The sequence below is a fragment of the Mercenaria mercenaria genome, chromosome 7 (genome assembly GCF_021730395.1).
Source record: "Mercenaria mercenaria strain notata chromosome 7, MADL_Memer_1, whole genome shotgun sequence".
In the NCBI taxonomy this organism is placed as follows: domain Eukaryota; kingdom Metazoa; phylum Mollusca; class Bivalvia; order Venerida; family Veneridae; genus Mercenaria; species Mercenaria mercenaria.
In genome coordinates this window covers 78,371,530-78,394,397 of record NC_069367.1, presented here as the reverse complement: position 1 = coordinate 78,394,397, position 22,868 = coordinate 78,371,530, and the positions used below count along the sequence as shown (strand labels likewise).

At 33.8% G+C, this 22,868-nt stretch overlaps 1 protein-coding gene across 1 annotated transcript in view; it reads left to right on the top strand.

The window, feature by feature from the left end:
- The window catches only part of LOC128558677 (von Willebrand factor D and EGF domain-containing protein-like), a 54,489-nt gene extending 48,708 nt beyond the window's left edge, over positions 1 to 5,781 (top strand). The window contains exons 23-25 of the mRNA XM_053548716.1: positions 1,008 to 1,080; positions 1,470 to 1,606; positions 5,154 to 5,781. Of these exons, the coding sequence (XP_053404691.1) occupies positions 1,008 to 1,080; positions 1,470 to 1,606; positions 5,154 to 5,374 (431 nt within the window). The 3' untranslated portion in view covers positions 5,375 to 5,781. The remainder of the gene's footprint in view (positions 1 to 1,007; positions 1,081 to 1,469; positions 1,607 to 5,153) is intronic.
- Positions 5,782 to 22,868: the final 17,087 nt, after the last annotated feature.

Genomic DNA, 22,868 nt, shown 5'->3' with positions numbered 1-22,868 from the left:
GATAGATTTTTGAACAATCTTACTTTTAAAACATATTACAAGTTGATTGAGCATGAAGACTCATTTATCAATCACAGAGCGGTCAGATAGCAATAATACTGAAAATATTATTTTATGAGAATGATACAAAGTACAACTTATTTGTGTTATTTGTTAAAATGGAGTTTAGTGCCTTGTTTCAACAGTATTTTAGTTATTTAACGGCGGGTAGTTATCCTCAGTAGTACTGACCTTCCTGGATTCCGCACCATACAAGTCCCAATATGAATCAGAGGTGGAGGAAAATGATTTCAGACACAATATCTTCTATCCATCGTCACGAGGAACATAGGCCTCGCTCGGCGAACGAACGCATGACACCAGGATTCATAGACCTGCTTCCCCGTATTGCACGCAAACATCAATAGTTTAAAATTTATGTCTGAAGCATAAAAACGCACTGAATCAATTAGTTTTTGCTTATATTTTGTAATTACGTACAAACAGAAGTTATACCTAAAGTTCGAAATCAAAAGGACATACATATGAATGAGTGACCATAAAAATGTTTAGAAAAGTAAGAATTAGTAAACAATTGAATGGAGTGAAAGGATCTTCAAAGAAACGGTAAATCATAGGGGAATGTTTGAATATTTAAACATCGAATAAGCTGCCATACACAAAACAAAATAATAATTATATAAGTTTACTAATAGTTTACTAATTAATAAACAAAACTTAAAAGCAACTGACACTTCCTTAATAATTGTACTTCTTCATTTCAATATGTCTTATGTGAATTACTTGTACTTCTGCAGTAGGACAGCGACACCATAAATACAAAAATGGCTGCCTTATTTGTCTGCTGTTCTTAAAATTTTATCATATCATTTCATTTTTAAAATAATGAACATTACAAAAATGCTTCTAAGAAATAAATTCTAAAGTTGGTAGACACCAAAGCTGTCAAGTTTTACATTTCTAAAATTTTCCGAAGTTGCACGTCAAGGGTTCTATTTTTTCTGTAGGACAGGCAACCATCACATTACCCATAGCACCGCTTGGTGGGGTGGAATACAAGAGATTTGATATATGGACAAGGTAATCAACTAGACTTGGTTAAGTGTGTATGCACTTGGTTTTTATCTTTTTTTCCGCTAAAGAATTAACGTCATTTCAGGGTTTGTTTATTGTAGTCAATATCAATAATGACTTTTACGAATAAAAAATGATAGACATTTAATGTTTGTTTAATGCGCGTTGTATTGAAATGTCATTGTGTCCGTATCTGTAGCGTAGTATAACGTGAAGTCGAAAGTCAATGGATAGTGTTAAAGTTGTGAACATGTGTCAGTATGTTAAAGTTTTATGAATATTTTTATCAGTTAATAATTGCAATAAAAAGTATCATCTGGGTTTGAATATCCAAACATGAACGAAGCACACTATCTTATAAAAGTATCTCCTTATTAAAAATGGTCTTTATCCAGTAACAAGACAGGCTGTCCATGTGCACACCAGCCAGCCCTAAAGACCTGCGCATGTTGTGATGACGGTGGTTGCCAGTGCCCGTCTCCTAACCAACAGCAGTGTACACTTTGCGGGTCATCAAAGAACTGTGGAACACGTAAGCTATCAGATTTCAGAGAATGTTTGTATGGGGCTCATTGTTTCATTTCTTTCACTTTAACAAAAGCCTATTGCATTTTACAGAACTAGAGCGGTTCAAAAGATTTGGATTAGGAGAGCATAATGTTTTTAGTGTTTTACATTTACACTTGTAGGCCATTTTTCATAAAGTTTTACCTTTTAAACATTAAAGCCGAAATATTTATGAAATCGGACATTTGCAACTCGCCTAAGCACCAATTACTCATGTTGAGCTTTAGAATCTTTTGATGTCCGTCATTGTTCCGTCCGTCAAGCTTTAATCAAACTTCATAGGAACGTGTTTTTGATGGTCCGCTTTCAGATTCATTCAAATGTCGCTCATTCATGCAGAATTCTTGTTGCCATGTAAACCAAAAGATAACAAAAATAAAAAACTTCTTTTCTTAACTGCTGGCTCGATTTCAAAATAATTCCACATCAATGTTCCTTTGGTGACCCTCTAATAAAATCCTTAAACCATTCGGTTTTGTTAAAAACATGGCTGCCAGTGGGGATAGTTTCCCTATATGGCTATTACTTTGAAAATCTTCTCCACTGAAACCGCTAGGCCGATGTGAAAATAATCTAACAGTATTGACCTAGTTCCAAAATATTTAAATCCAGCAGTGAATTTCAGGTGAGCGATCTATGGCCATCATGGCCCTCGTACTCATTTTTGAACTCCCTACAAGTCTTCCTAGTTACAAACAAACCTTATGTCATATATTTTCATTTATATCGGGTATATGGCGTCATTTGTGACGTCGGTTTATGTGTCGTTGCGTTAACATTTCTCTCCAATAATTCCACTATTATAAAATAATAGCGTGTAAGGCCTTTGTTAAATCGAAATTTGAATATCTAATTACATTTTCTTCTAGAATTATCTTATTTCTGTCAAAATTAAAGATAAAAAATGTATACTTTATTTGACTTATTTCCGCCTGAATGATATGACCCCAAGTTTACATCATTGACATGGCGGTAGAAAACTATTTCATGAATGTTTTCTCAATACTCTTCAAAATTAGGAAATATCGGGGTCAGAAAACGAAAAGGAACTTAAAGGTCAAATTTGACCTTTATATTTTTGTTCGGAACTATTAAGGTCATTGACTTTAAATTTGGCATATAGGTAGGTAACGTTAGGAGAATGTGCATAGCGCATGAACTTGGTCGATAGGTCTAAGTGTATGTTTACAAATGGAGCCCAAAGGTAAAATTTGTCCTTCAAATTTTGTGTCTGGCGCATAACATAACAAGGCAGTCTGAAGGACAGCTAAATCCCCCGCCACTGCTATGGATAGTGAAAGGGTAAAACTTTGATTTTAGCTGTGACCTTGACCTTGAACTGACATGGCTGACTCATGAATTCTGCACAACGTCTTGATGAGGTGATCATTTGACCCAAGTTTCATGAAAATCCTTCAAGGGGTTTAGGAGATACAGAGCTGAAACCTTTGACCTTCAGTTGTGACCTTGACCTTGAGTTGACATGGCTAACTCACGTGTTCTTGATGAGGTGATCATTTGACCCAAGTTTGATGAAAATCCTTCAAGGGATTTAGGAGATACAGAGTGGACACAAAATGGAAGGCTCAAACCTTCGACCCTTAGTTGTGACCTTGACCTTGAGCTGGCATGGTTGACCCATAATTTCTGCACATCATTTTGATGAGGTAATCATTTTGCCCAAGTTTTATAAAATTCCTTCAAGGGGTTTAGCGGACACGAAATGGAAGGCTCAAACCTTTGACCTTCAGTTCTGACCTTGACCTTGAGCCGACATGGCTGACTCATAAGTTCTGCACATCGTCTTGATGAGGTGATCGTTTGACCCAAGTTTGATGAAAATTCTTCAAGGAGTTTAGGAGATATAGAGCGGACACAAAATGGAAGGCTCAAACATTTGACCCTAAGTTGTGACCTTGACCTTGAGCCGGCATGACTGACTCATAGGTTCTGCACATCGTCTTGATGAGGTGATCATTTGACCCAAGTTTTATAAAATTCCTTCAAGGGGTTTATGAGATATAGAGCGGACACAAAATGGCAGGCTCAAACCTTTGACCTTGAGTTGTGACCTTGACCTTGAACCGACAAGGCTGACTCATGGGTTCTGCACATCGTCTTGATGAGGTGATCATTTGAACCAAGTTTCATGAAAATCCTTCAAGGAGTTTAGGAGATATGGACCGGACACGATTTTGTTACGGAAGGAAGGACGGAAGGACGGACGGAAGGACCGACGGAAGGACGGACGGAAGGACCGACGCAGACCATTCCTATAAACCCTCCGCCACGGCGGGGGATTAATAACCATTCAAGGTATTGACTTAAGTCTTTGCATATAGGTAATTTATTGGCAATAAAACAATTTGCAGAGCGCATTAACCAGGTCGTTAGGTCTAAGGTCAAGTTACAGTTAGGTAAAATCAATTTTGTGTCCAGGAATTAATTGAATAACCGCCCAAGTTATTGACTATAAAATTATCATATAGGTAGATGGCGATGAGACAATGTGCAAAACACATGTTCTTTGTTGGTAGGTGGTCAAAGTTCAAGGTCCCAAAGTGAGTTCACATTACTCACCCCCACCCCCATATACCCACACATTACCCCACACCCTCTCCAAAAAAAATCACATTAAGTTTTTTAGGCCTTAGTTTTCCATGACCGCCGTCGCATAAAGCTCCTCATCCCACCCACCGCCATATTACATCCCCGCTCCCACACACCTACATTAAGAAAACAGGAATCTTTTAAGTTTTAAATTTCTTCATCTTGCGGGGATATATAGCCCTGATTTTCGGAGCTGTTGTCTTTTTCATAGAAGCTTTGACATAATTAAATGCCCGGCTGTGCATTAGAAAAATAAAAAGATACGCCAGCCACTACTAGCACCAAGATCATACATGCACACTCTAAAATACTAAAGCTTAAAACATTTCAGATGCACAGATGTTACAGCACAAAATATTACCACCTTCTGGAAATTTCTAAAGCTCCCTTTCATATGCAAGCTGTAAATAAAAAGAAATTTAAATAGAGCTTAGTGACGAAATAATTTGTAATTTTTATATACATGTATTGTCTGCTGTTAAACCTGCTTGTAACGTATGATAATAACATCCACTAAAAACTGGCAGTTAGACAAATAATGCCAGTTCAACATTATTCCTTGTGTATCACGCGGGACTTTAGAAAGATTCCTTTTTCTTCCGTTGATCTATAGATTCATGTAAAAAGATTCATAGTGATCTCTCCAATAAAGGTTGTGCACTTGATAATTAGGTGATTTAATCTTTTTCTAACCATGCAAGATGTAAAAATAGCCGCTAATCCTTCTATTTCTATGAAGGTTACACCCATTGTCCTACGATAATGTCCATTAATGAATATGTCAATAACTTTTACTGGAAAGATCCCTGTGAACCATACTTTACGTTGAATAAAATCAAATAATTGTCAATAATGCTTTAACAGCATTTGCTGTTTGAGAGAATGATGGCTTTATTTTTCAGCTCAAGCGGGCCCAGATATGGGAATCGACGGATACACATTGGCTCTAGCAGACTGTCAATGCGCCTTCGACAAAACTCAGTATAACTGTGCATGCTGTCAGTCCGACATGAACAGCTGCCAGTGTGGTCCTGAACACAGGAACCAATGCGTGGCATGTGATCATATGGGCCATTGTGGGAACAAACCATGGATATTCGGACCACCTATTCCCAGTCACTAGAACGCTTAACTAACATTGACAACGGATAAATGTTTGTAACCAATAAAATTCTTGACTGAAATCAACAAAATGAATGTTTGTTTTAACAATTTCTTGCATATGGTTTTGCAAAAATAGGTACGTAACCGATTGTCGAACGTTTTTTGAATTCACCATCTGCATTTGGTACTTTCTGTTGGTCACCTTAAATATGCTTTGATCAAAGCATACATATTTAAGCCACTTACATTTGATTTCACTAAAGTCATCAACTATCCAAAATTAGAAAAATGTTTACCATCTGAATTGAGAGTTTTGAAGAATTAATGTCTGTCCTTTTAATATATTTGATTAGTAAAATTTTATGCAAAATGGTTGATATCTAAAGTTATAAGCAAATAAAACCAGACTTTGACAATCTGTGCATTCTTACAGTTAATATTCGTTTAATCATTGGCATACATTTCAGCCTGTGTTAATAAGTATTTGAAATGTTCTTAATGAATTTTTAGATGATTGTACACAAGCATTCGCTGTAACAGGACGAAGACATACTGTGTCTATGGTCACTATTAAAAACGAGCATTTGTGGGTCATTCTACAGATTATTTCTGTTCAGACTATTCAAATAGCTTAGCTCAAACACTCAACAATAAGACAACGCGTGGTATCCAAGAGAAAGACCCGAAGTCACATTAGACGTCTGTCGACCTATTGTGGCACTTTTACGTAAAGAAAAAGTTCAACGGTGTAGATTTAATGAAACGTTCTTTTAGCTGCAGAGGGGTTGTTCTGTCTAATACGTGGTCAAATTATATTTGAGTGCGCAAACGATTTAGAAATTAGGAAAACATGCCTAAATTTCTTTGATATTTAGAGCGCATGAGGATAGGTTGAAATAGTCAAAGGTCTAAATTGATGTCATTTTGAAGCAAACGTTACTACTATATTACAGAATGAAGTACAAATGCTAATACTTTTTATCTGTTTGAATACAAACGAAAATATTTGAGTATCCGGGACGTGCTTCAAAATTATGAAAACCCACCCCCTTGCAATCTAGAGCATTATTGTAGATTTTCCGGATAAATGACGTTACGCCATCCTTTCCGGTTAATCAAAGGTGCAGAACAAGAATATCTGACGCGATGTCTAGTTCACAAGGACTGTATTGCTGCAAGTACGTTTAATCGAATATTGATCGGTTTTGTAAATAATAACCGTATTGGATCATTTACTATGAGAACAATGCAAGCAAAATATCTTGTTAATCTGTCACGAAAATCATTTTGCAAATATGAATAAGCGCTATTTGCATTGCTGACCTCATAAATTTCTAAAGAGGAATTTTGTAAACAATTTTTCAGCACAATTCTCACGGCAGAAAATATAAACAACGCTTACTGTTCTACATGTTCTACACAATATCAAGGTGATATGGTATCTACAGTCTTTTTGACATCGAGGTAGTTTTGCACGCTAGGGTCTACGTTTTCTATACTGTATGATTAAACAAAAACGAAAGGGTCGTGTGCTTGACGTTTTTTGCTAGACGGATACAAAAGAGAGACCTAACACAAGTTTTCATAATTGGAGCCTATTTTGATAACATTTTCCCGAACAGATTTTTTCTACAATCTAGATTATAATGAAACTTAACGTAATCGTTAATGAACATATGGCATATAATATGGTAAAATTAAATGTATAGGTCAATGTTTTTGGTTTTCAGAAATTTGCCCATGATTAAAAAAGTCCGCTCATTTTATTCAAAAGAAAAGCATTGAGCATAGAGTGGCATACGCTGTTCAATTCGGTTTGATCAGTCTCGCCTCCTCAGAAATCGGCGTAGGTTCGATGTTCTTTTCTTTATAATCCATAATTAATTGCCCTAAAACATACATACATATAAACATATATTAGACAAACATGAAAGATAGCTAAACAATACAACATTGCACATAGATATTCAATCAACGTGGATTAAACATACATAAATTATATATCAATACATTAGGTAAAATCTTACCACAGCGTCTGTATAAGTTATTTCAATCGAAATTGAAATAAAGTAACTGTAGTTGAAGTTTTTCTCTAAATGTAGATCTATATACGTCTTACTCGTAATAGTGGACTATAGAAAGTGCGGGGTAGGAAAGCAAATGCGTGCGCAGAAAAAGACTTTCTCTCATTCTAACTCACATACAAAAACAGGAAACGAACAAAACGATTAGACATGTACTGTACTGTACAATAGACTGACAAGTGTTCACCAACTATACTGCTTCAGTGGACTTCGCCAATTTCCGCCACCGGCGTACATTGACGAGTATAACCGATTCAATACCGGAAGTCAAACACTAATGAATAAAACCAAACAAATCTGATTATGACGCATGCGCAAAAGTTAAGTGTTTAAAATATGGAACGCCGCATCGGACATTACAATTAATGTAATAGAATTGATAAATATCGTGATCTACATCAAAATAGTCCAACCAACATCACAATAATCGTCTTGACCGCCAGACATCTTCATTAACATTTTCTGTATGTAAAGCTTCCAAATTAATTCCAGTATACTGGTATTATTACTGTCAGCAACGACAGCTACAAGACCATAATAGACTGCAAGTCGTATTACATCACTTTCAAAATATTCAGTCGGGAGTAGCAACAACAAAACAGAACTTTTTATTTTTAATTTCTAAGATTATCTTTTAAATGTTCAATCATTTTTAGTTAGCATTTCATTTGTAATGAAGAGTATATTTAAAAGTCAGTAGCTGAATGGACACCTCTTTCTTAATAACACTATCATGAATTTTTCAACAATAACAGCTTAGACGTACTAGCTTTCGATATTGTCTGATCCTTCACAGAAATGTACATAACGTGAATGGTTGGACATAACACCAGACTCTTCCATAATATAAATGAAGTTTCGTACACGGCTGCTTGAATTATTTCCTTGAAGCCTTCAGTACCATCTGGCAATGAGACATTACAAGAACTGAATCATAGCAATAAAAAATGCAATTTTTATTCATATGTTAGTTGGCGTTTCTCCTCTTTGCCTGCTTTCTGCAAAAGCTTTGTGTTTATTCTGATAACGTGATATAGATATTTTGGTCGTGCGTCCTTGCATCCACAATCTCCATGAAAAAGGAAGTTGATTAAACTTTAACTATATGATGGTCATCAAACAAAATTAATCAAATGGTTTGGCCTGGTTGAACTTAGGGGCCGACGACAAAATCTTACAAGGAAATCTTCTAAACAAATGGTCTGATATTATTATTATTATTATACCACATTTATGTAGTACTCTTTTCATACAAAATATGTGCGTCAAAAGTGCTTTACAAAGACCTAAAGAACACATACATACATATATATTCATGTAAATACATTGGTGAAAGATTAAAAGGAATAGTAATTAAAACAAGATCATACATCAATTATGTTCAACGTTAAATTACATTACATACACTATTAAAGGAGAGCAATCCCTTTCTCAACACGAAACAAACCTGTCATGATTTTGTTATTTTTATTTGCTTGTTTTTGGGTTTAACGCCATTTTCAACAGTTTTTCAGATTTTGTTATTTTATATAACATGCGTGAAAGAGATGTGTTTTCAAAGTTTTTTTTTTAATGCGAACAGTGAGTTTGAATTTCTGATGCTTGCTGGGAGGGCATTTCAAAGCTTTGGAGCTGCATGCCTGAAACTTCTGTCACCATACCTTACCGTTCGACTCCTCGGTACAACCAAAGACACTTGGCCATTTGCCGACCTTAATTCTCTACGAGGCTTGTTCATGTCCAGCATATCGACAATGTACTTAGGAGATTCATTGTGCATGGCTTTGTATGTAAGTGTCTAGATTTTGAATTCGGTTCGGTGCTGAACCGGAAGCCAAATGCAACTCCTTCAAGACTGGTGTGATGTGATTGCAACGCGGAGTCTTGGTTATGATGCGGGCCGCTGTGTTTTGTACACATTGAAGTTTTTGCAATGTGTCTTTGGAAATTCTATACAGCAGCAAGTTACAGTAGTCTAGTTTCGGTGTAACCAGAGAGATATTAAAGTGATTTTACAGAAATTTTCTCGGGTGACACTATCATGATTTTTAATATAATCCGATTCATAAGAAAGCTAAGCCACCAGGGGTCTCGGTCACTTCTATGTATATAGCGGAAACTTTAAAAATCTCCCTTTGACAAGTTGCTGACCCAGTTTAAATCAATGTCACATGAATGATCCTTGGGTGACCTTTTACCATTTTTGAAATTATTGTGATTCGAAGAAAAATGGCTGGCTGCCAGACGGCGTGGTCACTTAAGTGACCGTCTACCAAGAGCGTTCATATAATTCCGATTTGTCAAAAGGTCACGGCCACCAGATCTCAAAATATAAAAAGATCCTTGTACTCAATTTCTTCCTACATCGCTTGTTCGATTTTGAAATAAGTTCGCATCAATGTACCATAGATGACCCTCTTCTAAAATTGTTAATTGATTTGTCAAAAAGCCAGTGCTATTGGGACAGGTCTGTATTTCTCTGTATGTCTGGAAAAAATCTTCGCTGAATTTGCTTGCCAGTTTTCAAGGAATTTGGCAGAAATATTTACTGTTCTGTCTGTCTGAGCTGTGAAACTCTGGTAAGCGATACATTTTTGTTCTTGCGTGTGTATTTAATTTAATTGTTACATGCATTTTTTGAGTAAACGTTAATTATTTACACATACATACAGATACAGATGTAGGGTTTTGTTTCGGCGAGGCTGCGCTCTTGGTACATTGTTATTCCTAAAGAAGCATTTGATTAAGGAATATTGCAAAACTAAATATTGCATGTTCGCCAAGTCAATTTTTCTGATTAAAATATTTAACGAAAGTGCATAATTTTATATTTTCGATTGGTCATAGTAATTTTCTCCAACACTATGTCAGTTGACGGCCATTATGCTGTAAATTTAATAATTTGCTGTTGCATGTAAAGCAAGCAGGTGGTGTTATAAGATATGAATACTTGTCTTTGCAGCTAAGTTCATCATTCTGCGCTTAGTTCAACATATTTTAATCAACAATAAACGGAATAGCTATCACTTATTTGTACCAGGTTTAATACCACGTGCCTCATTTATTTCCATAGAAACCACAACTCAAAAACAGTTCTGTGAATTATTTGCCTGGCATATCAAAGCTTGGCAGCCAAACTAAAATCCATACTCCTTTGAAAAGTCCAGTAACAAGAAAAAAATCATCAAAAGATAATATTGTGTTAGCTCTTATGTGAGAAAAAATGTTGGCATTTGAAAACACAGCTAAAGGCTTGTTAACAATAGTATCATTGCATTTCACCAACACTTTACTTTCTCACTACCGATTATACTGATGAAAAAGAATACTCAAAGCTATTGCAGTATTGAAACTGTATTTTGGAAGCGGTTAACCTTTAAGCAGTATAAATGCGGTGTTATTTTAGGCGGATATTTTGTGGCTCGCTGTTTTGACCGTTCCTGATAATTATTACGTACAAATTCTAATAGGTAATTTTAGATAACTTGTTTATGTTTAAATAGAAATAACATTTAAACGATATTTTCAAATCATTTGTCTCTTTCAAGTAATTATTTTTCCTTAGCTTAATTGTGTTTAAATCACTTTTAGTGTTTTGAAAGTATCTAAATGAATGTAATTAGCAGCACTGAATACATTTGTATATCTGTCGTCATATTTTAAAAAGCTGTTTTAATGGCGCCATATTTATCATAATTTCCTTCATAATTAATTTATTCTGCCATAAATGTAAAATATTTAAAAAAAATCAATATGATGATTACTTATATATCATCGATAAATCAATTAATACAATGTTTAGTCTCATAATGTATGTGGGCTTATTCTAGAGGCCATTTTTGAAATTGACGGCCATATTTTTCAGACAGAACTGTATTTTTTGTTCGCAGTACTGCATTTTTAAATCAATGTTATTATGTTATTATTTGAGCATAGGGTAATACCTGTAATAATTATCCCGTTTATATATTTTCTGTCCAATTTTGGATGACCATCGATGTAACCATCGCGAAAAGAATGATCTGTTATAACCAGGTTGTGTTGTCTGTCAATATATTGACTTGTTTTAGATAACAACGGGTGCTTTTAAGGGCAGAAAAAGAATGGCTTTATCTTAGATGCATGTACAGTTTGTGTCTAATTGGTAGCGGTCATTTTGAAAATTGAAGCAATCTTGAATCTTGCACGATTTTCATAATTTCTGTCCTACTATTAGAGTCACGGTGGCGATACCCTGGGTATGCAGGGGTGCAAAATGGCGGCGGAATCTCTCGATTCAGGTAACATTTTTCATTATTACTGTCTTAATACTTAACCAATTTTAACGAAATAAAGACGAGTGCCCGCTCATAAGAATACTACACCCTCGGCTATAAAGTTTGGACTCCTGAGTTTCGTAGTTTTTGTGAAAAGTGCAACGGCGCATTCTGATGGAAAAAATGCAGCTGCTATGTAGGGGGGCATTTTTATGAAAATGACTAAACCAACTATCCCCGTGTGTCTCGAAAAACGGCTTGTAGGGCGGAACTGGGCTTGACATGTTCCAAAGCTGTTGTAGAACTTAGCAAGTGAAATCGCCAGTTTTCGGCAATTCCGGGCGATTGAAAGGAAATGCTATGTGGGGGAGGTGTTTTCATTATGTTATGTGGGGGTGCTTTTGACATGTGGGGGTGACTTAACTGGCTGCTAGGCTGCTAGAGGCACGCAGTGATATGATCATTTGATATATAAGGTATATATAATATGGATCGAAATTATCTCATGGAAAAAACCTTTTCAAGAATTTTTCATTTTGAAGGTGGATGTGAAGTAAACATATAAATGCCTTCTACGGACACATTTAGGTACATATCTCTGGAACAGACTGTCAACTCTGTCCGTTCAGATTCGTACTTGTATTTTGATAATATTCCCTGTGTTTTTATCCCCGTATCCGTTAAATCGGGGACAATATCTTTGTTGCTCTCTCTCTCTCTCTCTCTCTCTCTCTCTCTCTCCAAGCGTAAACATATCATATAAATAATTCATTTCTTAATTGATGTCTTTGAAACTCACATACTTTACTCATTGTCATATTACCTTTACATTGATATATAGACATGTTACAATGACCTTCAGGATAACTTTTTCACGGTAAGACACTTGGCAATTTTCCTATTTATCAAATTAATGCTAATGAATGATTCATTTCTTGATATATTTTGTTTTGTTTTGTTTTCGGTGCTACGAGTGCTGTGGCAGCAATATTTCCTTATCTTATTTTCTGATTAACTGTTTTAACTTTGAAAAAAAATGAAGAAGAACGTGTTAGTAGAAATATATAGTGAAAGTCAAAATCGTAGCATGATATTTCAAACCGAATTGTTGTATATTTGAAATTTAGCCTGTGTATGTGAACGAGTTTGACCCATCAAAATATTGTTCGAACGGCCAATTATTTCCCCTATGGACTAGCAATAAATTTATACGGGCCAACAAGGTTCTGGCAATTAAAAAAAAGAATTGAAAGGTTCTATTTAATAATATTATGTTTTACGTACAGTTTCTTTTTAAAATAAGGAGGAAGATAGTGATATCGAAAATGTTTAAAATCGTTATTTAGACAACTGCTTTACCACTTAGAACCATAGAATATTTTAAGTTTCAGCTGTCATGACTATATTTCAGTACAATACAATTTCTAATGCCACCTTTAATTTTTTTCCAATTTCTTTAAAAGACTTTTTATGAATGTTACCATCGCTGTTCCTGGTTGTGGAGATGCAGCCAATCAACTGATATAAACCCCGGTCGCAAAATTCGCAAAAAAAACCAACAGCGGCAACGGAGATATAATATGTTTTTAGTAATACACGTCGGGGTTAGTCTTACTGAAACAGCATTTGTATTTCAAATTAAATTTTACTATTCTCACATGACATTTGCACCGGTGGAAAATGAGATCGTGAAGCGTTTTCTTCATTAAATAAAGACAATCTTTGTCGTATAATAGCAATACTGAAACAGAATTGCATTCATTTGGAAATGTGAAGTGATTACAACTTTTTAATATTATAGTATTGAGTATGTAACATTACAATAAATGACTTACTATTGGTAATTATGTTGTTTTATTGACTGCCTAAAGGTAATATGTGTTTTCGTCCGTTGCCACAATGTATTTAAAGGACTACAATAAATCACTAGAATTTGTCAAATGATACCATCGCGTATCTATGCCGCTTTTTTGTTGCATGGATTGTTCAGTTTACATTACAGCCAAGTTGGTTATAAAATCTGACAAAGGTTATGGGGATTTTAATTATTTCCGATTTTTAAACGCAAAGATCAAAGTAAAATGAAGGACATTGTCATACTTAAATACATCAAAGTGAACATCTTGTCACAAGAATTGGTATTTGTGAATATGAGTCAAATGTGTGAAGTAATAAAAACATTACAGCAAACTAACTGTTTTTAGCGTTTAAACAGTAGATGTCAAATATCAGATGGACATCAAAATGACTATGTTCTGAATTTTAAAAGTAAAGGTGAAAAGTCAAATATAGGTAAAGGTCAAATATTAAAGAACATAATTGAACATCTTGTCAACAAGGTTGTTATTTGATTATTAACCAAATTGGTCAAGTACTAATTTAGAACAAGTTATGGCCAAATTTAATATAATAGATCCAGGCCCCTTATGACACCTAAAGCTTTATATCTAGGTGTCGTATGAAAATGCACTCTCCAAAGGCCATAGAAGTATCGTGATCAAGTTTCAAGTTTCTAGTGCCAACGATGTATGAGAAGAAACATGCAAAGACGAACGGACTGACATCATCACAATATATTTTGACATATAATATGCCCTAACAGTTAAAAGTATTTTTCGCTGGCTTCATTTGTCCGTATTATTGCGCGTCTGTAGTACCCAGTTAACTTGAGTCACCCCCACATGTCAAAAGCACCCCCACATAACATAATGAAAACACCTCCCCCACATAGCATTTCCTTTTAATCGCCCGGAATTGCCGAAAACTGGCGATTTCACTTGCTAAAGTTCTACAACAGCTTTGGAACATGTCAAGCCCAGTTCCGCCCTACAAGCCGTTTTTCGAAACACACGGGGATAGTTGGTTTAGTCATTTTCATAAAAATGCCCCCCTACATAGCAGTTGCATTTTTTCCATCAGAATGCACCGTTGCACTTTTCACAAAAACTACGAAACTCAGGAGCCCAGGCTTTATAGCCGAGGGTGTAGTATTCTTATGAGCGGGCACTCGTCTTTATTTCGTTAAAATTGGTTAAGTACTAAGACAGTAATAATGAAAAATGTTACATGAATCGAGAGATTCCGCCGCCATTTTGCACCCCTGCATACCCAGGGTATCGCCACCGTGAGAGTGTGTCGTGTGAAAGAAAAATATTTCATCCAGAACAAGTAAGAATTCTATGTTAAGTGTCCGTTGCCTATTGCGTTGAGGTTAAAACGCTTCCATTTTTACAAGTTCATGTGTTTCATACTCTCTATGTAGTTCAAGTGAAGACTTTTCTGTTTCTTTTTCAAAATATATGGTCGGACATTTATTTTCAACTAAAACGGTTCGATTTAGGCTTCCACTACGTATGATGTTCTATACACTAAACATTTTGTGGACAGTTTTGAGCATTCTACATGTAATCCAATGATGAAGAGGTGTGTAACGTTTACTAAAATGATGTATTCATTTCATTTGAATAAGCATGCATTCTTCATTTGATGTGGTAAGTAGCCCAATTATCGCTTTGGGTCAAAACCTTTCCTGCGAATATCGTAAAATGTAAAATTAAGAGTGTTCTGGATATTTTGTGGTAGATTGTTGGTTTTGCCAGCTGGTCAAAATCATCGATGACGTAAACTCTACAGAAATGACTAAAGCTGAAAGAAATATAACGGCTGAACCGTCGTTATCCGAACATGTTCGTATCAGGACAATGTTCGGATTAGAGGTGATTTCGAGTTAGAAAGATTTCCATTTAAGACCAAAATACTATGCTGTTTGTTAACTTAATATGCATATCCATCTATATATGAATGGATTGGTCAAGGAACATGTAGATTGGTGTAGTGTGATGTCAATTTGTATGTTAACTTAAATTTCCAATATCAGTTATAAACATTGACTTCACTATACCTACATTGGCAGAAGGTATCTAAAAAGAAAATATTTTACTTGTCCGATTATCCTAACGATCCAGTTTAGTACCACTTACAGAGAATGAATCAACTGCCTGCTTGGACAAACAAAAGTATTAGGTAGGGGGCCAGTAGGGTCTACCATGCACCCCTAGACTTTTTTTCATATCTACCAAATTGTTCGAAATAAAAATGTTCCCATGAAAAGCTCTCTTCAACTATATAAGATTTCACTGTTTCCATGGCAACCGTTCATTTTTGGAAAATACGACCATATAGAGGATAATCAGTCATATCTTGGTCAGTTTGGTGATTAAACAATACAAATGGTGTCAAAATGGAGCGAAGACATTGGCCTTTCAAAAGCAGCATTTGTATGTTAATTAACTAATTTGCATATCCTGAATATTAATGAGAATATTACAAAATGACAAAATTTTATTAAAAAATAATGTTTTTTAAGTTTTAAATCAATTTAAATGTACCAAACAGTTTTGATCTGATCTGAAAGTCTGTCAGTGTTTTCGTAAATAGTATTTTGTAACACTGATGGTAACTTTTTTACTCCAAAATAGGTATGTTTTAATTAGCTAATTTGCATAATATTAACCATAACCACAACCAACATCTCAGGAAACAAGATACCACTAAAATCTAATATAATGATAAAATTAAATGTTATCAATGAAATAACAATTATGCGAGTTATATTGTTTGGAAATGAAGTTTGAGCACCTTTTTGAAGAAGAAATCAGTATGTTACATACTTTACACATGCTACGTTACCATTTCAATAACCTTGTTTTGTTACATCAGTTATTTAGAAAATATAGATCAGACAGCTTTGATCTGGTCTTAATGTCTCTAAGTGTTTTCTAGAATAGTATTTTATTACTGTGAAGGTAAATAATTTTTCTACATTAGGTATTTAAGCAAATTTGCTTGAATAAATCTATGCTGAAACAGACATCTCTGAAAACAAGATGTAACTAAAACTGAACAACATGATGAACTAAACTGTAATCAGTTAACTTGTGTTATTTGAGCTGAAGCACATAAAAATATAATGTAAATACTTGTTTGAAGGAGGAATCTGTTTGTAACATACTTAACACATGCTACGTTACCATTCCAGTAATCTTGTTTTATTGTATCGTTCTTTTTCTCAGGAAATGGTAGAAGAATATTTAGTTATCGAGTTGTTAAATACTTCTACAAAATAGTACAGCTGCATACTTGCCAAGCAATGAGATTTTTTTCCATAACGGCGCTTTAAAGTACGTTACCACTGTACTTTGCTGTATTTAGAAATATATATGAAGAAATCTGAACCACTGATTTTAATATTATGATATCATGGATTTGTTAAAACTTTAAAGTATTAATTCTAACATTCTTTCTTCACATTTGTCAACAAAGAAATTATCTGAAACATTCATTACACATTAAATGTTCCTTTTTTCATTTTGAATTAATGCATCTATCGGTTTAATTATACTAACATCTGTTTCTTAAATATGTTGTTCTTTTATTTGATGGTTTCAATATTGTTGTCAATACTTGGATTTCCCATTGATTATATATTTTTTGTATAAAATTATATTCTGTATATATTAATCATGTATACATCCCTGCTAACATTTATACACTGATAATAGGGTTACAATTTGGGGCTTCCTTTCATGGAAATCGTTTAAATGGAATATTTATCTCGTTTCGTGTTATTGTGAAGTGCACCAATGCAGTTATTTACGTGAGAAATTTAGCATTTTGCTTTTTAGTTTCAGAAACACAGGAATGGTATTGAGATATTCACGGGCTCATTGATGAAATCTTCACTGTTGAAAAGCTGCACTGAACAAAAACTAAAAAACAAAATGAAATTTCAGGTACCTCAGGTAATCTTTAGATTTAAACTTATAAAATTTGAAAAAGCAGTCAAGAATGTGAATGATAGTAAGTCTATGAAAACCAAATTGTTAGGAAAACAATCACATAATGCTATTTAAAACTGACAGAAAGATACTAAGTGCTGTATGAACGACACTAATGAATTGCTGAAAACATTTTGCAACAGACTTTAAGAAGATCACTTTGAAGCAAAGATCGCAACCAAGCAAATAAATAGCAAACTCAGTTGGATCATGGCTGTTTATGAGAGGTAACGAAGTGTGAAAAGCACCTTACGCCCCCTAGCACTCGCTTAGGAGGAATTCTATTTTAGTAAGTATGGTACCAGAAAATCAAAAAAACACTGAAAGTGAGAACGAGGATACTTTTTACAACCATCATATAGCACTTAAAGAGTATTTAAGGAATAGCAAATTGTTTTTTTAAGCTCATCCTTTTGAAGCATAACAACACAATCGAGCAAAATAATAGCTGACTTGATTATGTCTGTTCGTTGGATGTAGTGAAATGTGAAACTGCCCTCATACCCCTAGCATTAGCTTAAACAGTGTTCTGTTATAGTGAAATATTATGGATTACTTAAAATTTGAACTTAGAATCAGATGAAATGTCTGAAAAATATGGAATGCATAGATTATGAGGCAGTAGTGTTACAAGAATCAAATCCTGCATGTCTTGCTTAAGATGTTACTTACGATGTTTTAACTTTAATGTTATCTAATATAGCATATTTGCTCTCTTGTTGGTTATCTGTTATGAATTATATGTTGCTTTATAGTATATCATTCATAAATTAGAAAGCAAATGACAAAAGAAGATCATAGGCTCTCAAAATCACTCTAATTTTATGAATGAAATTTGATTACACTTTGATTCTGAAGCAATTTGTATCATAATCTCGAGTCTCTTGCTACAGTTTGACAAAGAGAGGTAATGCCTTTGTCATAAACTTTGGTATGTAACATAATTGATAATCAAACTTTTATGTTATGATTGATGCATTGTTACTCTAAGTAGTGTTTCTCTTAATGTTACGGTTTATGGATGGTGCAATATATATTTTAGGCTATTTCTGAAATAACAGAAGAAAACCTTCTTAAAACTTACAGCTTACAGTTTAAATAAATCAGTATGCGACAATTTGGGCTTCAACTTCTTATAAAATATCTTTTTAAAAAGCAATGGTAGTGGTTACGTATTTTAAAGTGTGTAATGGAAAAAATATTACACTCTCTGACAAGTAAAGAAGTATATTGTATTATTATAGTACAAAATAATTACTATTAACCATGTTTATGGAATATTTTCTGAATAATTGATGCAATACAACAAGGTTGTTGAAATGGTAACGTAACATGTGTAATGTATGTTACATTTTTATTCTTCCTTAAATAAAGTGTTAATTCTATGTAAAAATAACATTATAGACCACATAAAAATGCGTTTTTCATTGATAACAATTAATTATCTCATTTTATTCAGTTTTAAGGGTTTCAGAATTTTATTCGTTGTTTGTGACACTGGTTCATTTTATGCAAATTAGCTGAGCACATCCAGTTTTGAGTAAATAAATGTGCCATAAAAGTAACAAAATAATATATTACATAAACTGAGAGACTTTAAGACCAGAACAAAGCTGATTAGTACATTTAAATTGATTTAAAACTTAGAAAATGTTTGTTTTTTTAACAAAATTTTATTTTTTAACATTCTCATTGATATTCATGAATATGCAAATTAGTTAATATCATAAAAATGCTGGCTTTAAATGTCAATGTCTTAGCTCCATTTTGACACCATTTTTAATCACCAAAACTGACCAAGATATGACTGATAATCCTCTATATAGTCGTATTTTCCAAAAATGAATGGTTGCCATGGAAACAGTGAAATCTTATATAGTTGAAAAGAGTGTTTTCATGGGAACATTTTTTATTTTGAAAGAGTTGGTCCGGCCGAACAATTTGGTACCTATGAAAAAAAGTCGAGGGGTGGGGGCGGGGGAGGGGGGTGCATGGTAGACCTCATTGACCCCAGTACTATATTAGCTGGTTCAGTAGACAGCATCCTATATAAACGAAAGACCTAAAATACGGCTTCGTCTGCAAGAAAACATAATTTAATATTTAGTATGCTTGTTTAAACGTTATTCAAATTGTATGTTAATATGTATTGTTCATTTTGCTAAACATTATAATTGTACAGCTTGATGAAAACATTTCCAATAGTGAATACGATACAATATTCACTGTATTAAGTCCATCCCTGGTATACAGCTTTCAGATATTGATCGAACATATCAAAATGACAACAAATAATTATGACTGAAAAGATGAAAAATAACAGAAACATGAAACGTTTCCTGAACAAGAACTATAACCTAAAACTACCATTATACGCTATCCTATAGAGGAAAATGTTCAAAGCCAACGACAAAAATGTTCATAATGGGTCTATAATTTCTGTTTGCATTTTGGCTTTGTACAATAAGAAAATAAAAATGATATAAGATCTTAACTCTCATTTTATGCTGAAAAGGGTATCTATGAGGTATAAGGAGATTTGATGAATTGTCAATATAGTCTCAAAGTGTTGAAGCAGACTAAGATTACACTATAATCTATTGAATGTATTTCCTGGAGACTTTTAATACAGACACTAATCGATGAAATCTCGAGTTCAATGAAAAACTGTCAATACAGGAGTTGCCATTTTTAGATTGTCATATTTCAAATATCAAATAGTTCTGTTTTTATAAGAAGAAAAATACATATTTTATGAATTTGTTTTCAATCTTTTATCATTGAATACAAATTCCTGAAAAGTTTAATTTGAAATTTTAGGTAACTTCTCTATTAAACTCTGTACGATAAATTAAAATGTCGACAACATAATCATGTCTCACTTGTATGTTTACTTTATTCCAGGCTAATAGAAATGCTGATAGTGTTGATAAAACGTCAACTTTTCATTTTTCGAGTGTATATCTTAGCACACGAGGAGCTGAAATTAGCCCTTCTAAATTTCTCCGAAACGACAAGGATATTAACCAAAACATTGCGGAACAAGTCTAAAGTTTCGACATATAGCACTGTCTTATGAGCGGCAGGTTCACGTTTGCAAGATAATAATTGTCGTAAACGTCAAGTTTTCAGCTTGTCGAGGAAATATCTTAGGACAAGAGATTGAAAATAGATTTTTTAAATTTCTGCTAAATTTTTGGTCAACAAGTTGAAATTTGCGTCAAAAACTTCAAGCCGTGACAAGTCAAAATTTAATGCATATTTCAAGTTTTTTTTCTGTGTCTGTCTGGTCGAAAAGTCGTTGGAGGGAAAATAATTCCGTAAGGCAGACTTATATTTCTTTTCTGCCTCCAAAATAAGAAACAGCATTTTGCGTAATTCCCCTTTAACAAGATTTCCGTTCTTTCTGAAATTGTGAACACTGGCAGATATTTAGAACAGCACTGGGGAGATTAAACCAGCAATGTGCACACAAATACCTCACTCCTAATCACAATCATGTTCCAAAGTCAAGAAACCTGATTACGTAGGTAGGTCGATATAACTTGCACAATCTGTATTGTCATTAGCTTGACAAAATATTTTAGTCAAATTAGCATAATCATAAACATTTGAAACGCTAACAAAATCCAGTAGAAAGTATCTACCTTACTTTATCCTGTATTAATGTAGTGGACAAAGACTTACAGTATAAACAGAGTTTGGATTGAAAGCCTCACCCAGTGCCCTCAACATATTTACAAAGTGTAAACAGTGTAAACAAAAGTGAATCCTTTAAAACAACCAATAGTAACAAAGTGCACAATAAGAATTATTTTGTTAAAAAGTCATTTCATGCAATATTTCAAAAATGAAAGATGAATGTTTATTCCGTAGTCTTATAGCTTATAATTATTCATGTAATTTAAATAAAACAAGTTCGCTGGGCATCCTAAAATAGTAATGCATTTTCTGGCATAACTTGGTTCTATTTGAAACATGTCTGACATTGTAAATACATGCGTAACTACAGCACTTCAATGATACCAGGGGTGCTCGAGGAGTAATGCAACTGAGTACGTACTTTGCAAACTACGCTGATTCTGTTATGAATTTCTGTTTACTCGTATTTCGACATAATGAGTTTCGTCTCCTCGTTAGCAACTATACTCTGTACTTCAGATAAAATTGATGGATTTAGATCCTTATTTTTCCCTATTTCTGATTTCCTATTTTCGTTAAAAGATTCTATATTGTGGTCGGATTTTGTTATTAAGTAATCAAATTTCTATTGAAATATTTCTTTTGAAAGTGTTGATTTTTTTATACTTATTATATTATTTCCTGCATCAGCTTGTATTTCTGTAAGGGTGTGTATTTTTATCCTAATTTTCACAACTTACACACTTTAGAAACAAAGTTTTCTTTACAAATGTTATAATATGATATTTTTTTTTCATTCCAAAGCTGTGTTCTACAAAAACTCCTTCTCGGGATTTCACATTTTTCTACACAATGAAATACATACGTTTAGGGTCATTGTCTATTGAATGGGTTTTCTTTATAGTATTGACTTTTGGTTGTTACATTATTGGGCTCATCTAACCTCTGCGCCAAACGAATTAAATTGTATAATAAAAAAATAAATCAAGCCAATTTCAAATATCTTTTATTGCTAGTGGATATGACAGCACCATAATCAAACGTTATGTTAGCAAATTCCGATGAAATCTGTACTATATTTAACATCAATCCTCAGAACTGTATTCCTATCCGTTACTTGATAAAAATGATCAGCAGATGCGAATTTTTGTTACATCCTTCTAACTCATACATCCAGATAAAATAGTTTAAATCAGTGGTTGCATTACAAACCGTTCACCGTGAGCTACACAGTATTTCCACATCTAATGGTGCTCTTGAATAACTAAGTAATACGTTTGATAAAATTTATTTAAGAATAAATATAATATCTATACAATTACATAACAATGAATTACAAAAATGGTATGAACTGAATTCAAGGCAATGTTAATGCGGATACAGAGAACGTTTGAGAGAGCTTACCACTACGTCACCGTGTCATTGGTTAACTTTATTGGTTATTTTAATAATGTAATTTAATGTAATGTAAAATTTTCAGGATACAAATTTCGCGTAAAATAACGAAAACGCTCAAACATTTTTGGCGAAGATTTATGAGTGCAGGACAGTTCTTCCAACATTGAGTAGATGTGTATTGACATGTACAAAAAACAAAACAACAGCAAAAAAAAACAACAGCAAAAAAAAAAAAAACAAAAAAAAAAACAAAAAAAAAAACAAAAAGGAACAAAAAATCCCGCTAAACTGTACGT